A 19,416-nucleotide genomic window follows, 5' to 3' on the forward strand; every position below is an offset into this window, starting at 1 on the left:
TTATATCTGAGACGTAGGACGTCCCAGATAAAAAAATTTTAAAATGTCCCTCCAGAAGTAGAGGTAGGCTGGATTGTAGCCACACTTCTATACAAGAGGGAGGACAAGATACAGTTGATCGAAATTGCAAGAGACTTCCAGTCTGTTATATATTTTGAGTATTGTTATCACTAGCGATATCAAGATATAACTTTGTATTTTGTATTTTATGTGTAGATGTATATATATATAGATATACATGTAATATGTACACATATATATATATTTATATATATAAGTAAAATTACATTTAATTCATTAATAGCGAAACAATTGTCCCAAAATAATCTGTATTTTTGTTATTTTTTATTTGCCCTGTCCGTGTGAGCTAACAATCGTACTGACTTTCATGGGAAACATGTATTTTTGTGGTTGAAACCTATTGGATTAACTGGTGCTAGAGTGAGCCATATAGTGACCACTCTCTTATATTTATTTTATATATATATATATACACATATATACATGCACTAGCACTATGACCCGGCAACGATGGGTCATAATGCTAGTATTCTATAAATGATTCAAATTTTGTCATCATCATCATTGTTTTTTTAACCCATTTGTATCTCTTTCCCTATTTACAGCCAATAACTCCCTTTTGACTTATGTTATTCATTTACTTTTCTTATACTTTATGTGCATTGTACTACATTCTGTACAGAGGTTATACCCTTTCTCATTATTTCTTTAAATTTATTCCATTTAGACATCATCAGTGTCATTTTCTTTTCTGCTTTCCATTCTGGCATGGGTTGGGTAGGTTGTTATAGTCCAACCCTGTTCTTCTTCAGAGTTATTCCTCTCCTAGGCATGGTTGGGGGACCATGCCTCACTTGTTTTTTGATATTCTGGCATGGTTTCTATGGCTGGATACCCTTCTTAACACCAATCAATTTACAGGGTATATTGGATGCATTTTTTATGACACCAGCACAGAGATTGTCGTGTACTCTGTAAAACAAGAGTAAGGGTCCTCTCAACTTTATGATGTTTCTTCTTGTTTATCAACCACTTGAGCCTCATGGAAGCAAAGTGGCTGAGATCCTTTCGAGTGTTGTGCCTCATGGAAGTAAAGTGGCTGAGTTCCTTTTGAGTTTTGGGCCTCACAGAGGCAATGACCGAGACCTTTGACATTATATCGTGCTTGAGAAGAAAACCCATCAAGCCGAACAAAGTCACAGTTGTGGCAGATACCAGTGTCACGCAAATGGCATCCATGCCAGTGGCACTTAAAAGCACCCATTATACTCTCAGAGCGGTTGGCATTAAGAAGGGCATCCTGCCATGGAAAACCATGCCAAATCAAACTGGAGTCTGGTGCAGCCTTCCAGCTTACCAACCCTGGTCAAACCATCCAACCCATGCCAGTTTGGACAACGGACATTAAATGATGATTATACTCATACATAACCGTCACATGATGTGTAGCAAGAGGACACACACACAACTGACAGGTTTCTTTCCTTTCCCTATGCCAAATCCACTCACAAGTCTTTGGTCAACGTAGGGCTAAGATAGAAAACACTTTTCCAAGGTGCCACACAGTGAAACTGAATCCAAGACCATGTTGTTCGGTAACAAGCTTCTCAACCATAGACCCATGCCTACTTAATTACTATAATTATTCATTGATTTTTTAGTTATCTTTTATTTATGCCATTGCAAATTTTATGCTTTTAATATCATCCTCTTTTAATATCTATTCTCCATGCTGCCATGGGTTGACTGGTTTCACAGGTGTTGGCCAGCTGGAGAGCTGCCTGTGCTCCATTTGTCTGTTTTGATATGGTTTCTATGGCCGGGTGCCCTTCCTAATGTCAGCCACTTTACAGAGTATACTGGGTGCTTTCACGTGGCATGGCACAGCATGTGTGCTTTTGCGTGCCAACTGTCTTATGCTCGTGTTGATATCAAATAAACAGATTTCCTAGGCTGGATGTTGGAAGCTGTTTCTTGACCTCTAAGATTACTCAATTAATCCTAGTTAATTTAGAGATTCTAATGTTAAATAAAAAATGGAATACAATGAAGAAAATCTTTACACTTGCAGAAGTTTGATTCCCAACCATGTGGTTTTGGGTTCAATCCCACTTCATGACACCTTGAGCAAGTGTCTCATTCTATAATTCTGACCCAACAGAAATTTTAAGTATCTTTGTGTGTGTGCATGCATGCTCATGCATGTTTGTATCTCCGTGTTTGTTTACCTTTACACTTCTCCAAAGATGACAGCTACAAGCAATAACTTTCTTGCCATGTCCTCTGTCAAATCACCTGCCACTTTTATGCCTTTGAAGACGTGAAATAAAAGATACCTTACTTGAAAAACAATTAAGAGTTTGCCACAGAAAGGGCGTCCAATTGTGAAAATAATAAAATAATGCTTCAATAATATATCCATCTAATGCATGCTAGCATAGAAAAGCAAACAAAAATGAACTTGGGATTGTATCTCACTTTTAATTACCTTTTTTCTCTTTTTAATTGCAGGTTGCTCCTCCTGAAAGTTTTAAAGATATAGTTGCTGAAATGCATAGTTCCCCAGCTAAATATTACTTTCTTGGAGTTATTATCACACTCATTGGATTTATTTTTATTGCTGGTCTTACTTGTGGTAGAGTAACAAAACGTCAACGAGCTGAACTAAAAAATAAATAGAACAGTATTATGTAAATAATTAGTTTTTTTTTTTCTGTTTTGTTTTGTTTTGTTTTTCTTTAATGAGAACAAACATAGCTGTGCTGCTGCAAAATGTTTTACCTTGTTTGTGTCATATTATTTGTCTCTGTTGTTAAATTTAATTTATAACATGAATTTTGAAAGAAATGTGTGAATGGTTAACATAAATTCAATGTAAAATGTCTTCTTGAGTTTTATATGTAGCTATTTTCATTATGTAAAATTTTTTTTTTGTGTTCTTTCTTTTAAATATTTCTGGGAAGACACACAAACACACATACACATGCTTACACAATTACTAATTGTGTTCCTTAATTATTATTTTTTTTTATTATTATTATTATTATATTCCTGAAAAGTTTGTAAATATTCAGTCTTGCTTTCAAAAAGTAAAAGTTCCCCAATCAGATACATAAAATTTCCAATATGTTGACTAAAATTATGTTTTAAAAATATTTCAATGAAATATTACGAAGCAAAATAAGTTTTAAATATTCAAATAAGATTGTGTAAATTTATGATATTAAATTTTGAATAATTTTTTTTAAACTCTCGACACTCAAAGTTATTGTGATTGCATATTTGGATGTCAACTATTATTAGAAACATTCATACAAACTTTACAAATATATTAAAATCTCTTTACATCTCTCCCTATTAAGCTAAAATAAATAAAAGGTTTCATTTAAATCTTCCTACATTATTTACTCATTTAGATTAAAATAGATGGTATAATTTAAGTATATTCGGCAAGTTCCTTGTATATATCTTGATGTGGATTTATTTCTGATTATAGACACAAATCGCCACATCAAAATTAAGAAAATGTTAGAATATTATATAAAAAAGCAAAGCAATTACTAAAACATTAACACATCATTAAACTTTTCAATTATTGCATTTATGTGTTTCAACATTGTGGAACATTTGATTAATATTTGTTCTGAAAGCCAAGCCCCATTTGTTTTAGAGCAGAATTTAATCAATAAAACATTAACTGTGATAATGTGGTCTTGGAAAAAAATTATCTCATATTTTCCACAAATGAAACATTCATATATTTGATTTACAGTCTTTGTTCTTTACAAGCAAATATAAGAAATACAGTATTTTACAGCCTCAGACTAGTCTCAAAATAAATTTATTATTAAAGCTAAAATTAAAAACTAAAAATGTTGAATAGCCAGTAATATTTTATGATTTTGTTTTCACTATAAATCTCAAACCCTGTATGATATTTGTAAAAGATTACCTAGCATTTTAACTGTTTAGTATTGTTAAATTATAATATAATAATTTTATATAAACTAAAATAAAAAGTAATTAAAAAAATTTTTTTTAAAATTTAGTGTATTGAACTTATGATTATGTAACTGTCTACATAGTTGGATATTTTTCAAGGACTTATTCATTAAAATATTTGTTTACTTATTCAGATAAAATTTTGTTTTAAATTTTTTCTTAAAACAATTTAAATCTTAGAACTAGAATTATCTGTTCTGTTCTCTATTTTTCACAAGTTTATGTTGGTTGGTGGAGAGTTGTAAAATTAATAGAAAGCAAAGAAAAATACCAAAGGCGTATTTTACTGATCATTAGATTTGATTCAACATAAGATTATCTTAATCAGCTTGGAAATTACTCTGAACATTTTCATGTTTTGTAACCCAAAAGAATTATCATCTTCATTTCTTAAATAAAACTATTTTCCTTCCAATGAAATAAAATGTCTTTTCAGTTTTATTTTCTTCAGAATTCACAATTAGCATTAATTGTTTATAATATGTTTCAAAATGCAAGTGTTGTTGTTATTATTATTATTATTATTATTATTATTATTATATTTTCAAATATAGTTGGTTAAAATATTCTATAAAGCACTCACAAATAAACATAAGATTCACTTACTATTTGAGACAACTAAAATGTTTTAAACTGCAAATACATCTGGTACCCAAAGATTACTAATGAATTTACCTATATATGTTCTTGGTTATAATTTTTTTGTAATATTTACATCTACACTATATTTCAATCAATTTGACCTCTGGCTGAAATATTGTAGATATCTTTTTATGAACAACTCATCTTGACCCCTCTGATACCAATTGCCCTGGTTCTGTGATACAAGCTTTTACAGTGATCTAAATTGTACCTACCAAAAAATTTCATGTTGATTTATGTTCCAAACACTATCATAATAATGACTTAGTTATCTTACTAACTTCTTCATTATTTTCAAAAGAATAACAAAGGTAGTGTGTTTCAACAGAAAGTTAATGTATTTCTTTTCCAAAGAAACATTTTGAGAAGAATAGCCTACAAGAACCATTCATTAAAGCATTCTTGTGTCTGTGCAAATCTAATTTTTTTCCCTATTGAACAATCTTGTATTTTTCATTCTACTGTCTACCTAAAGAACTTTAGTCTTAGATAAATATTATTGACAAAAATATTTCTCCAAACACTAAATTGCATGAAATATGATCCTATGTTAAAACACTGACAATAAAGGTATTCTTAAGGAAACTAGAAAATAAGTTAAACATAATTTGATCAATATTTTGTTTATTTTATACTTAAATTCAACTTATGAGCTTCAGGAAATGTCATTCCATCTTGAGAAAATAGTTAAAATAACTGAAGTTGTACTCCAGTATAGTATTTGTAATTTTTCATATTATGCAGATTTCTTATACTAATTCTGATTAAAAACAGTCATATTTATGATATATTGTCAATTCATGGCTTCAAAAAGAGAAAGAAGAGCTTGAAAAAAAGAAAATGGCTAGTGTGACAGTGATTATTTCTATCAAATTGAGTTTATCAGCTTATATGTAACACTAAGATGCTTATCCAGCATTAACTGTAGCCTCTGTTCTTCAATGTCACTTGCGATGTTGGACTCTAAGTCAACCCTGATTGAGCAAATTTATGAAAATTATGACTGTGACTGACAATCCTGTCTTTTTAGGGGTATCTAGAAGTATATTATGAAATATGGGTGAGGAGAAAAATGTGTGATATTTAGATTTGGGTGGTATTTCTAGCAGGTTGAATCATGTAGAGGCTTCCTTTGTTACCTTGTGATTTGGAGATGTTATTGCTTTTGTTAATGTTAATAAAGTAAAGTTTAAGTACTCTTGAATTTTAATCAGTAGTGCAATGTGTATTTTGAATATGCAAAGAATTATTCCTTTCTTCATACATATGGTAAAAACCTTAGATCAGATCAGAAAGGGAATGTATGATGTTTTTTTTTTAAGTAATACAGAATTATACATTTAAAGTTTACTTTTATTAGAACATTGGGAGAATGTTATGTACAGTTTCATAGTTTATGGAATGAAATAGTATAGTTAGTAATTGGCAAGATGACAGGTAAATTGACAAAATATGTTTTGTAAATGAATAATAGTACCCACAATCTTTTTATAATGCCTCTAAGGCTGGTAGTCCTGTGCCGGTAGCACATAAAAAGCACCATTTGAGCGTGGTCAATACCAGTACCACCTGACTGGCCCTCATGCTGGTGGCACATAAAAAGCACCCACTACACTCTTGGAGTGGTTGGTGTTAGGAAGGGCATCCAACAGTAGAAACTTAGCCAGATCAGATTGGAGCCCGGTGTAGCCTTCTGGCTTGCCAACCCTCAGTCAAACCTTCCAACTCATGCCAGCATGGAAAGCAGACGTTAAATGATGATGATGATGATGACTTATGATTGGATGAACTCTGCTAATGGCAGCCAAGGAGTGGTGATGATGATGATAAACTGAGCAACAAATTAAGTCCACTCAAGCAATGTACTACTGGTAAGTTTAATCTATTAGTGATAAACAAAGCTAGTAGAAAAGACAGCAAGCAGTGACCAGAGATTGGAAGATTCCTGTAGGAATTATCTGTTATCAAATTAAACATTACTTTGTGCCTGTAAATCCAAGATGCATCAGAATTGGACACATTTAAACATGATAGAAAGTCACTAGCAACTCAAGGTTGAAAATTCTTTGTTCTAAATAGAAAACCAGATTGCTGGATAGTTTTATTTTGAAGAATATAAAATGTTCACGAGAATTTGCCTTAAATGGTGACTCCAAAGTCGAAAGTTTGAGGCCTAATTCAGCTTAGCAAAACACCAAGCTACTTACTACTATCCTATTAATTTGTGGAATGGTGTAATTTATAATCTCATTCCATTTAATGCACATTCGCTGAAATATATTTCTTTAAGATATGATGTCTATTCTTATCAAGTTTTTAAAGATGATATTAATCTTATAAAGGAACTCCCAAGAAAATCATGAGAGAATTCAACACTTTTTAATTTCCACTTGTGTACTTTTAATGGTTTGTCAAGCAGAAACTATTGACTATGTAGCAAAATGTAGAGTTTTACACCAGTGACAAGATACAGTTTCCTAACTCATCAACTAAAAGTTTGACACTATGTTCACTGTCATTTTATTTTCTATTGATTGGTCTGGAAGATGCCCTGCCAATAATACTTTTTCTCTGAACTCTTGGATTATTTTCTATCTTATATTTGACAAGGGGAATCTTTCCCAAAATATTATAGAGCATTAAACAACCCATGTAAGGTAATGCAATATCTAGTCTTTGTTTTTATTTCTTGGCATCACCTTACATATCTTACCTAACTCTTCACCTGCATTGCTTAGAGTTTTTTTTAAACATTTAAATCATGAAATATCTCACAGCATCTTCTCATGTCACCTTTGGCATCATCAGTTTTGCCGTAACCCTTTTCTTTGGCATAGGTTGGATAGCATTCCTCGTAACATCTTGTCCATGGGGCTCATCACTCTCAGATCTGCCCTCACCCCTCTTTTCTAAGTGTTCCCCCCACCACATGTACTTTTCACTGTCAGCACAATATTTCTTCACCTAAACATACTAAACTGATATCTTTAGTGCTCAGCCATTTTCTCATCTGTGCGATAAAATTGATGGTGCTCATCAAAAAGATTATACTCAATTCATCACTAACCTTCATGAATTTGTTTTGTAATAAAGAAGTTTCCATTGCAATTACAAGATTTCAAGTTCAGTTCCACTGCTCAACACTTTGTCAAATGTTTTTTACAAAGCCTCAGGCCAACCAAGTCCTTACAAGTGAAATCTGGTGGATGGAAACTATAAGTTTATTGCAGATGCTACTTAATCTGTTACTCAGTGTAACAGTGTGTGTGTGTATGTTTGTATGTTGCCACCACTGCTTGACAACTGGTTAACATATGTTATGTTCCCATAAATTAGTGGTTCAGTAAAAACAAACCAATAAAATAAGTACTAGACTTTAAAAAAAAAATAAACATTGGGATCAATTTGTTTGACTAAAAGAAAAAACCCCATCAAGGCAGTGCCTCAGCATGGCCACAATGCAGTGACTGAAACAAGTAAATAATTTTTTTTCTATTTGTCATGTGAATTTTATTTTTATAAAAAACATTGGAAAATCAAAACAGAAAATAGTGAGTGCCCTGTATATATTTGGGAAAACTTAGATAAGAGTGTGTGAGACAATGGTACAGGAAAATCAAGTTTTGTCTTCAGAAGTAGATTTGAATTTGTTGGATTCATTAAGGTTTGGCATAATTACTATGATCTATAATTTAGATTTGATATTTTCCCATAGGATCTTCTGTTAGTCATGAGACTAGCAATTTTTACAGCTGTTATATTTTACATAATTGTGCCTCATTGAGTTCATACATCATTAATAAACTTGTGTTTTGGTGGAAATATCCCCAGCAATTTCCTCCTAAAAGTTTCATGTATAGTTCATGTTCTGTTCCAAACCCTACAAGTGAAGATAATGAACATCTTACATCTATGTTGCATTGTTTGATGCTTATGAATGGGACTGAGCTAAGACTAAATGCTTATCATCATTATGCAGAATCATACTTCTTATACATGTTAAGTACAGTCATTTTTGACAAAGCAGAAGTAATGTTTCCCTAGATTTCTTTCATTATTTCCTCCTTGTAATTATTATATTTTCACTGCAGCCACCTCCAGCACTATTGAGCTAACAGAAATGACCAACTATTTCTAGGAGTACATCTGAGCAGTTATTTTTTCTTTTCTAGACAGCACCTACTTCTAATCACTCATAAATATATCCTATTTGAGGTTTTGATTCTTTGTCACTATGCCACTTTTTTTTTTTGCATACCCAGTACCTGTCCTGAGTATCATAGGCTCAGGAACAGCAGGTGCAAGTTCACCTTTTTCAGGAACAGCAGGTGTAAGTCCACCAAAAGTTTTGGTGAACAATACAAATGCTTTGAACATACTCCTGAAAAACTGGGTTTGCATCCTCTAAGCAAATTTCGTTTCCATTCATATAGTATCATATCAAATAGGCTTTAAAGCTAGAAGTGGAGTGAGATGCAGTACTTTTTTTTTAATATTGCTTTCTGGTTTGCAGTTTGAAGGAATTATTATTTCATTGGTTGGCGAGTAAGCATACAAACTATTAAAGATAAATTTTGTATTATTGAAGAAAACGATTTGAAATAACGAATAAAAGATAACTCCATGTATAGGCATTAAAAGAAAAGCTAAAAGTAGTTTTCATACGAAACTTATCTGATAATTCCACTTTTATCTCGTAGAAAAGTTAACGGTCACCTACACACATAGATCATTTTTAGAATTAAATTGCTGTTAACTTCTTTATTAAAAATGTACTTTTTAATCATTGGGATAATTACCCTGCACTCTAATTATCGGAAAATAGGTTGATATTTTAAAATATTTACTAAATCAATTATTACAATAACCAGTTTAATTACAATCTGTACCGTGACAGTTGTATACTTCCCGCGTACGAAAGTAACGTTTTCTGATTGGCTACTTCTAAATAACACCGCCATATACAAATTGACATTGCATAACGTTGGTGTTGTCATATTTCATTGATATATTCGGTTGGCATAATAATGGGGATTATAACCAGGTGGGAATAAAGAAAATACGACTGAAATACTGCGAGAGTCATTCGCGAGAAAATACAATGGATAATGATGTTATATTTACTGAGAAATCTGGTATGCGACGGCATACAGTTGACAAACCTTCGGGAACACCCGATTGTTATTCAGCAATTCATCTCCCACAAACTATTGGGAAAACTTCTTTGACACCAGGAACTTTTCGTGATGGGGACCAAAGCAGTTTAACTGTTGCTGTACGAGTAAGACCTTTCAATAATTAGTAAGTATACTAATATATCATGTTAATTATGACAATTCCTGTTTTAAGTGTAAAGAAGAAACTGCAATTTAATAAAAGCAACGTATGTCTATTGTCTGTATATTCAACAAATTTATGAATTAATTTCGACATATATTAAGTACGGAAGTGGAGTAATTTGTATTATTTTCCCCCCTGCCCTTGTGTCTATGTGAGTCCTCTAGGCATTCCTTTCCTATATTATTTTCTTTGAACCATTAAATCATGGAATATGTGCGTAAATCGACTTGAGATTTTATTGGCATAATTTCTGATTTAAATTAAATTTCATTTACGGTTTTGAGGTAAAAGTCAAATACAACTAATGATATATTAGAGGAAAATAGATAATGACTGGGAAATATGTATTTATTGCCGGTTTTGAGGTTTATGAAACAAACTTCGGAACTGGCGATAATTTTTTTATGGAAGTGATATTTTTATTAGCTTATTTTTAAACAGATAACTCAATTCAGGGTATATTTATGCCAATAGTTACTGAATATAAATATATATATATATATATGGTACTTGTATCGCAGTACCTATATATATAACTGAGTCCATGGTATGTATTTGAAATTTAGTCAACTTCTATTGTATTTACCCCGAGAAACGCAAGGATGAATGACAAACAAAAGAACCTCTAAGTGAAAAGAAATTGTGAAGAAAAACACTTCAATAATTAATGTATATTTTTGAATAATAACCACAAATTATTGTGTTAGAGTATTTTTTTTAATACTTAAGTTCTTTCATTTTGACCGAAAAGCCCAGTCAGACTGAATCGGTTATATAAAAACTGTTTTGAAAAACTTCGAAACAAATTGACACAGTTTCGTCTGATTGACTGGCTCGGTGCTTTGAGTAGTTTCTGTTACCCGCAATTTATTTTTATTCATACAATTAACTTCATCTTTAAAGATGAAGAACTTTTCAATATTTACATTGGCATTCTTTCGATATGGTATCGAAAGAAGGTAATTATTCAGTGTAACACCCACACAATTTTCACGAAGAAAAAGAAAATCGGATTTTTTGCATGGAATCAAGTACCCTGACCTCCTTATATGTTGCAAATCCCTTATTTTGGTTCGGAAAAAGGGGAGGCGAAGGGCCCTTCCCCTAGGTCTCGGATTTATTGGAAATTTTTTCTTTTTTTCGTTGAATGAATTCCTGTGACATTCTAATATGCTACAAAACCCTTATTGGGGTCCGTAAAACGGAATGGGGGTGAGGTGGAAGCCTCGGAAATTTCACCCACCCCCCGTCCCGGATTCATTGAATTTTTTTTTCTTTAGTGAAAATCGTGCTGTTGAAAAGATCAATGGGGGTAGGAGTGAATGAAATTTCCGAGGCTTCCACCTCATCACACTCCGTTTTTCGGACCCCCAAAAGGGTTTTGTAGCATATTAGGAATTCATTCAACGAAAAAAAAAAAATCCAATGAATCTGGGACCGGCGTGGGGGCCGAATGCCCCACCCCCTCTCTCCCGAACCAAAATAAGGGATTTGCAGCATATTAGGAAGTCAGGGTACTTCATTCCACGCAAAAATTTCGATTTTTTTTTCTTAGTGAAAATTGTGTGGGTGTTACTCTGAAAAATTACCTTTATATTTCCTTTTTCTTTATTCATTCGATTTTATGTAATCCCTCCCCTACTTTGTATCTGTCATCCTTGACCTTCGTAGCAAATAGATAACTATTACCATCATTATTATTTTAAAGGGGTGACTTGGCTTAATCGATACAGTGTCGGATTAAACGCATCGTAATATTTAGGTATAATAAATATTTTGTATACATCGCTAAATATTTTGTATTCAAATTCCACTAATCCAAGAAATAGGAAATCAATCGTCCCCTCCCACAAGATTACCGATTTTGTGCCATTGGGAAAAATGAGGCTTTTAAATCTAGCATTGCTGACTCTGTTCGTCATCTCCACGCCTGGTTTCCTCTCTCATATGCTTTGCTTTCTTTTTTTTTTTTGACATTACTTACATTATACTTAGGATATTTCTCCAACTTTTCGAAGGAAAAAAAAAAATTATGTATTACACAAACTTAGTGAAGGAGAAAATTATGTAATTCATACTTTTCTTGCTTTAAAAAATAAGCCACCAATGTATCCAAATAATCGTCTGCTTGAAAACCACCTCCTAAATCTCTTTAGTCTAGATGAGGAAATCTTGATATCAGTCAGCTGTAAATACCAGAAACAAGATTTGGGTCATGCCCCTTTTGTAAAACAAAAACAACACCCGACATGTAAACTGTCAGTTAACTCCAAAATAAATCTTCTTACTGCTTTATTGTCCTGGTTCAGCTTTGATCGAATAGACATATATGATCAAAGACATTCTATGCTGGACCAAACTTTTATTCCTACAGAATATCTAGAACTACATTATACAGATCTCTGTTTTTTAAGACAGCAACATGTATTGCTTTTTGTAGCAGGCCCAAAAACCATGTAGAGGTTCTTTTTCACACATTTCAAGAGTTACATGTTGTTTTGTTGCCACCCCTGCTTCTTGTACCATTAGGTTGATGAACAATTCTTGACTGACTTGTCTGACAAGCGCCCATTGTAGTCGTCGTAGTAGTAGTAGTAAGGTCGGTTGCTCATCATTGCCTAACAAGCATGGTGGTTCATTTGAGACTGTGGAGATGAAGGAATTACTAATTATTGTTTCTCAGGTCAACAGTGAGTGAACAAACACGTTTAAGAGCACCTCAGCTACAACCAGCCTGTCTTTTATGAGGCATTAAAGATCACATGATCTAATGTGTCCTTCCTTCATGAAGATGGTAGAATGTGATCTGAAGGAGGTTTGGGTGCCATTTCTAGCAGATATCTGAGAGGGAATTTTCATTTTCGTTAGCATCTTAGATTATTACATTTGTTGTTACTTCTTCATTAGGACATTCTAACATGTTGTTACGAAGGAGAAATATTCTGATAAATATAATTTTAAATGGTACTACTTGAAATTGAAATACTGTTTCCTAATTCTACAAAAGGAAACCAATAATGGATCAATGATTAATTCAGAATTTGTTTCAGGGCTTCAAAATGAAAGCACAAGTATATCTGATTGTCATTATTGTTGAATTGCTTGGCTTAAACTGGGATGGGATGCAATTAGCTTTTGTTAGTTACTCGAATAATGGCAGTATTGTGTCATGTTGTCTAATAGCAAAGGTTATCTCATGTCTAGTGGAAAATACTAGATAGTGTTTGGTTTTATGTGTGGCTATAGTTCCAGACTCATCAAAATGATGAGAAACACATGCTGACTTCAAGGAACAAGAATGATTCTATGATGAGCGATTATTTTTTAATAAAGAGGCGTTAGGAAGGGCATCTCCTGGCATTAGGAAGGGTATTGGCGTTAGGAAGGGCATCCAGCTGTAGAAACACTGCCAGATCAGACTGGAGCCTGGTGCAGCCTTCTGGCTTCCCAGATTCCCGGTCGAACCGTCCAACCCATGCTAGCATGGAGAACTGACGTTAAACAATGATGATGATGAAATGGAGTGCAAGTCTTGTTCTGCTGTTTCTTTCCTTAATTTATAAACAATAATGTATTCATACCAACCTCCTTTCATATCTGGAGTTGAACTTTACCCTGGCTGACATCATATATGTATATGATGTAGTTTTACCAGATTTGGGATCAACTCAGCAGTCAGGAATATTATGTAAGCTAAGCAACGATGTCATGCAATTCATGATATACTTTACACCTTTAAGTTCAAAGTCTAGCTCGAAAATCAGGATTGTATACCTTTCAATCTGGTAGTGGTTTTTGAAATGGTCAAAATGTTTATATTTTGGCAATTTGCATTATTAATAGTAATTTGTTGCTGAAGAAATAACTTTAGAGATTATGATGTTTTTGATGATTAGAATCATTTATAGTGATAATGAGATGTTATCTTCTGGTAAGTATCACAATATGTTCCTTAAAGCTTAATGGATTTTCAACCAGACCTCTGTGTCTTGAGTCCACATGTAATCACTGTTGATTTTTGACTATTACTCAGACATAAATGGGAGCATTAAGTTAATGGAGTGCTAACCTTATAAAAACTGATGGAGAATATTTGCTTCTGTTTCTATTTTTATTTTTGTTTTAGTGAACAAAGCCAATCTGATATACACTGTATTGTGTCAGTGGAAGATAAACAAACCACCGTGAAGACAGAAACAGGTCACACACACAACTATTCCTTTGATTATTCTTTCTGGTCATTTAATAAAGAAGATAGTAATTTTGCTGATCAACATCTAGTTTACGAATCTTTAGCTGCACCATTACTGAAGAAAGCTCTGCAAGGATATAACATCAGTTTATTTGCTTATGGTCAGACAGGGAGTGGAAAAAGTTTCAGGTATGTATTCTCCACTGCCATCATCATCATCACCATCATCATTGATATTTTCTATTTGAAGTAGTATTTTTGTTATAATGAAATTCTGAATTTATTACCATTTAAAATTGAAATTATCTCTTGTCAATTGTTTAATGTATTTTAGATATCTTTATTTAATTGCATTCATATAAACAACATCCATAGCTAGTGGTGAGCCTCCAGAAAACTGCAATATGGTTGCAATTACCAGCTGATTCACTGCACTTGTTAATTGTAATTTTCTGTGCTTGATACAGTTGATACTTCTTATTCATATCTTCACATTTCTTGAAATATGTGTCACAGTGAAACAATGCCTTTTTCCTTTTGGCAGCATAGTTGTTTCATTTTTCTTTTCAGTTTAATTTTTTCTATGATTCATTTATGTTTAATTTATTTATAATTTTGTATTGTGTGTAGACATTTTAATCTGTGCCAAATTTTTTTTTTGTTTAGTATGATGGGTCACACTGAGGAAGAAGGTATAATTCCAAGATTTAGCAGAGAACTTTTCTTGAAAAGTCAAGATACTGAAAATATTAAGGTGTGTGTTTTTACTTTAGGGTTACTTCATTTTTCAGAAATTAGGGACAGTAAACACTGAAGATGTACAGAAAACAGATTCCATCACATGCCAGGGGAAAAAACTAGAAGTAGTTAACAGCTTCCACTACCTAGGCGGCCAAGTCTGTAGTGGGGGTGGTTGCTCTGAGAGTGTAGCGGCTAGAATAAGAATAGCCTGAGCAAAGTTCAGGGAGATCCTACCTCTGCTGGCAACTAAGGGCTTCTCGCTCAGGATGAAAGGTAGACTGTATGATGCATGTGTGCGAACTGCCATGCTACATAGCAGTGAAACATGGACCATGACTGCTGAGGACATGTGTAGGTTTGAAAGAAATGAAGCTAGTATGATCTGCTGGATGTGTAATGTCAGTGTTCATACACGATAGAGTGTAAGTGCCTGGAGACAAAAGCTGGACATAAGAAGCATCAAATGTGGTATGCAAGAGAGACAACTGCACTGGTATGGTCATGTATTATGTATGGATGAGGACAGTTGTGTGAGGAAGTGTTACTCCTTAACTGTGGAAGAAACCTGTGGAAGTGGTAGACCAGGAAGACAAGGGATGAGGTGGTGAAGCATGACCTCTGAACATTGGGCCTCACCGAGGCAATGACAGGAGACTGAGACCATTGGAGATATGCTGTGATTGAGAAAACCCGGCAACTAAAGTGAGATCGTAGCCATGGCCAATTCCAGTGTTGCATGTCTGGCCCATTTAAGAGTACCATTGATGCATTGGGTGATATGATATGCTTGAGAAGTCCTGTTGAGTCAAGTAAAATCAAAATTGCAGCTGTGGCCAGTGCCCTTTGACTGGCTCCCATTCCAGTAGCATGTAAAATGCATCATCTGAACATGGCATATTTTCTGTAATGGTGTGCAGTGTGCACATACCTCCAAATGTTAATTCTATGTCATTTCATGTTTCAGGATCAACTTAAATATTTTGAGCTATTTTGTTTGAAGTTTTACTTGGACTTGCTTTGTTTTAACACCTAACATTTTACAGAACTTTCATCCATTTTACCCTTCAGAAATACTATGCTTCTAACATTTCCATCTAAACAACAATGTTATCTAGTATTAATTTGTTTATTAGCGGTGTCCAAAGTTTTTAATCTCATTGTTATTCATATTGGCATCAACTGAAACTGTGTATATAGTGTAATTGAATTACACATTATACTTCCCGCTTAATATTGAGTTGACGGGCTTTAGAGATTCATACTGCAGCAACTTGGCCGTGGTTATGCTTATCTCTACATCTCATTTAAAGCTTAACATTTCCAAAATTTCTAATGTTCTAAAGTGTGAATCAATATTTTTCTGGATAGAACTTCTATTTTAAGACTAGGGGCAAAAATGAAGAAGAAAAGGTTAAAGCCTGTATTACTGAATACTAATTTGAATCTTGAATTGTATACTTAGTCATTAAAGATGGTATAAGTAACTCTCATGAGTTCATACTCTGATTTTTATTGAGTTCTTTTTCTGGATCTACAAGCACGAAAAAAAATTTTCTCATCACTGTGTGGTCAAGAAGCTCACTTTGCAACCGTGATTTTTGGTTCAGCCCCACTATGTGGCTCCTTGGGCAAGTACTATAGCCCTGGGCCAATGAATACCTCGTCAGTGAATTTGGTGGACAAAAACTGTGGAAGTCCATCATGTATATGTGTGTGTGTCTGCATGTCTTCGTGCTTGTATTGTGTCCTTACTCCCACCTCTTGACAACTGGTGATAGTTTATTTACAATCCGCATAACTTAGCAGTTTGACAAAAGGCCAAGAATATAAGCACCAAACTTAAGAAAATAAGATCTAGGGTTGATCTACACTAGCGTGACAGAGAAGCCAGGTCGTACCTGTAATAAACCCAATTCTTAGATATGGATGGGTGCGTTCGACCGTGCGCGGGGCAGCGGGAACAGCAACACCATGGATAGTGTGTGAGTGTAGGGACGCCTAACCTGGACAGATCGGCCGAAAGTGTCAGCGATCGATGTTCAGATGGATCATTCAACTAAAACCCGTCAAGGTGGTGCCCCAGCAGACCAGTGCCTGCAGTAAGTAAAAGACAAAAGACTATAAACTGTATATTACATGAGGTATTACACCTTTATTTCTTTTCATTATAGAATATTCTAGAACATTCTACCTGTTTGAGCTGTTTCTTGCACAAGCATTCAAATTTATCTCCTAACTAAATTTATTATTTGTTCATTAGTTTTAGATTTTAGTAATTTCTCTTTTGCACATTATGACTGTTGTAACACTTTCATACTGGCATTTGAGTGTTCCATTCTAATAGTTTCAGAATATAAATTATTTATATTTCATGGCTCATTTCTGTAATTTGTTTTCTTGTCTTTTTAGTTGAGAGCAGACTTTCTTAGCTCAATATCATGTCAAGTCTTGTTGCAGCATTTTCTTACCTTTTACATTATCAATTATCAAGTTAAACTATCCATATTTTTACTGATATTTTTCCACCAATGGTACATTGATGTACTGTACTGTTGTCATTCAGTTCAAAATTTTGCATGTTTCTTATTCTTTCAAAGTAAAACAGTATAAAACTTACCTTTTATTTTAATTCCAGGTGAAAACTAATCTGGAGATCAGTTTCTTTGAAATCTATAATGAAAAGATACATGACCTTTTATCATCAAAGAAAGACAAAGCAGACAAAAAGATCTCTGTAAGTTTAGAAAGCACAACATTTTACTTTGATTTTCTTTGAATTCTTTAACATGATTATGTTGTGTTTAATTAAATTATGTGGAGACTTAAGGTTTGGAGAGCCCAGCATAAAAGTTGCAGAGAGAGTCATAGCCCAGCTAATTAGGGAGAGAATTAGTCTAGATGAGATGCAGTTTGTTGTTTTTGCCAGGTAGAAGCACCACTGATGCTATATTTCTGGTAAGGCAACTGCAGGAGAAATACCTAGCCAAAGATAAACATCTGTACTTGGCTTCTGTTGACTTGGAGAAAGTTTTTGACAGTCCCCCGATCCCTTATCTGCGGAAACTAGATAGACAAGTGGTTGGTGAGAGCCATATAAGCCTTGTACAAGAACACTACCAGTAAGGTGAGGGTGAACAATGAGTACAATGAAGAATTCAGGGTACAATTAAGGGTTCACCAAGGATTGGTGCTCAGCCTCCTCTTGTTCATCATAGCCCTCCAGGTAATAACAGAGGAATTCAAGACAGGCTTTCCTTTGAAGCTCCTCTATGCTGATGACCTTGCTCTTATAGCTGAATCACTACCTGAACTAGAGAAGTTCCAGGTATGGAAACAAGGTCTGGAATCAAACGACCTTAGAGTTAACCTAGCAAAAACCAAAGTCATAGTAAGTAGGAAGGCAGACGAATCACAAATCCCTTTAGGTAGATAGCCCTGCTCAATCTATAGAAAAGGTGTAGGTAGAAACTCCCATAAGATGCACCCAGTATAAGCTTTGGACGCATAAAAGGTGCAGCAACATTAGAGGAAGGTTAAAGAAACTAACTTTTGTATATGGAAAGTGCACAGGTACAATAAATGCTGAAAATGCACAGAAAATAGACTCCATGAACTGCCAGTGGGGGCAAGCTAGAGGTAGTAGATAGCTTCCGTTACCTTGATGACCAAGTTAGTAGTGGAGGTGGATGCTGCAAGACATAGCTGTGAGAATAAGATTAAGCTGGGCAAAGTTCAGAGAGCTCCTACCTCTGCTGGTAACAAAGAGCCTCAGTCTTAAAGTGAAAGGCAGATTGTTTGATGCCTATTTGCAAACACCTATGCCGCATGGCAGTAAAACATGGGCTATGACAGTTGAGGACATGCGTAGGCTTGAAAGAAATGAAGCCAGTATGCTTTGCTGGATGTGCAATGACAGTGTAAGCATCTTGAGAGAAAAGTTAGACATAAGAGGAATCAGATGTGGTGTGCAGGAGAGACGACTGCACTGGTATAGTCATGTGTATGGATGAGGACAGCTGTGTAAAGAAGTGTGGATCTCTAACTGTGGAGGGGACCTGTGGTTGAGGTAGACCCAGGAAAACATGGGATGAGGTGGTGAAATATGATCTTCAAATTTTGAGCCTCACAGAGGCAATGACTGGTGACTGAGACCTTTGGCACTGTGCTGTGCTTAAGAGGACCCTTCAAGCCAAGTGCACCCATGCTGGTGGCACACAAAGAACATCTTTTGAACATTGGGCCTCACAGAAGGAAAGTGGCTAAGTTTCGCTCAGGTGTTGGACCTCACAGAGCAAAGTGGCTGAGTTCTTTTCGAGTGTTGGGCCTTACGGAGGCAATGACCAAGACCTTTGGCATTATGTCATGCTTGAGAAGACCCATCAAGCTGAGCAAAATCACAGTCTTGGCAGATACCGGTGTTTTGCAATTGGCACATAAACGCACCCTGGTGCCATTTTTATTTTTTAGAAATGGGGGTC

General features: G+C 34.4%; 2 protein-coding genes and 1 long non-coding RNA gene across 3 annotated transcripts in view; 2 read left to right on the forward strand and 1 right to left on the reverse strand.

The window, feature by feature from the left end:
• The window catches only part of LOC115210836 (Golgi apparatus protein 1), an 86,110-nt gene extending 81,646 nt beyond the window's left edge, over window positions 1–4,464 (forward strand). The window contains exon 25 of the mRNA XM_029779589.2: window positions 2,533–4,464. Within this exon, the coding sequence (XP_029635449.1) occupies window positions 2,533–2,700 (168 nt within the window). The 3' untranslated portion in view covers window positions 2,701–4,464. The remainder of the gene's footprint in view (window positions 1–2,532) is intronic.
• Window positions 1,101–19,365, reverse strand: LOC118767762. The gene is made up of 3 exons (XR_005003683.1): window positions 19,268–19,365; window positions 10,896–10,900; window positions 1,101–1,144 (listed from the first exon to the last, which is right to left on the reverse strand). It is a non-coding gene; the product is annotated as an uncharacterized LOC118767762 (long non-coding RNA).
• Window positions 9,073–19,416, forward strand: part of LOC115219167 (kinesin-like protein KIF14) — a 61,592-nt gene continuing 51,248 nt past the window's right edge. The window contains exons 1-4 of the mRNA XM_029789277.2: window positions 9,073–9,966; window positions 14,132–14,386; window positions 14,864–14,951; window positions 17,574–17,672. Of these exons, the coding sequence (XP_029645137.1) occupies window positions 9,767–9,966; window positions 14,132–14,386; window positions 14,864–14,951; window positions 17,574–17,672 (642 nt within the window). The 5' untranslated portion in view covers window positions 9,073–9,766. The remainder of the gene's footprint in view (window positions 9,967–14,131; window positions 14,387–14,863; window positions 14,952–17,573; window positions 17,673–19,416) is intronic.

Source organism: Octopus sinensis, linkage group LG1, assembly GCF_006345805.1.
Source record: "Octopus sinensis linkage group LG1, ASM634580v1, whole genome shotgun sequence".
Taxonomy (NCBI): Eukaryota; Metazoa; Mollusca; class Cephalopoda; order Octopoda; family Octopodidae; genus Octopus; species Octopus sinensis.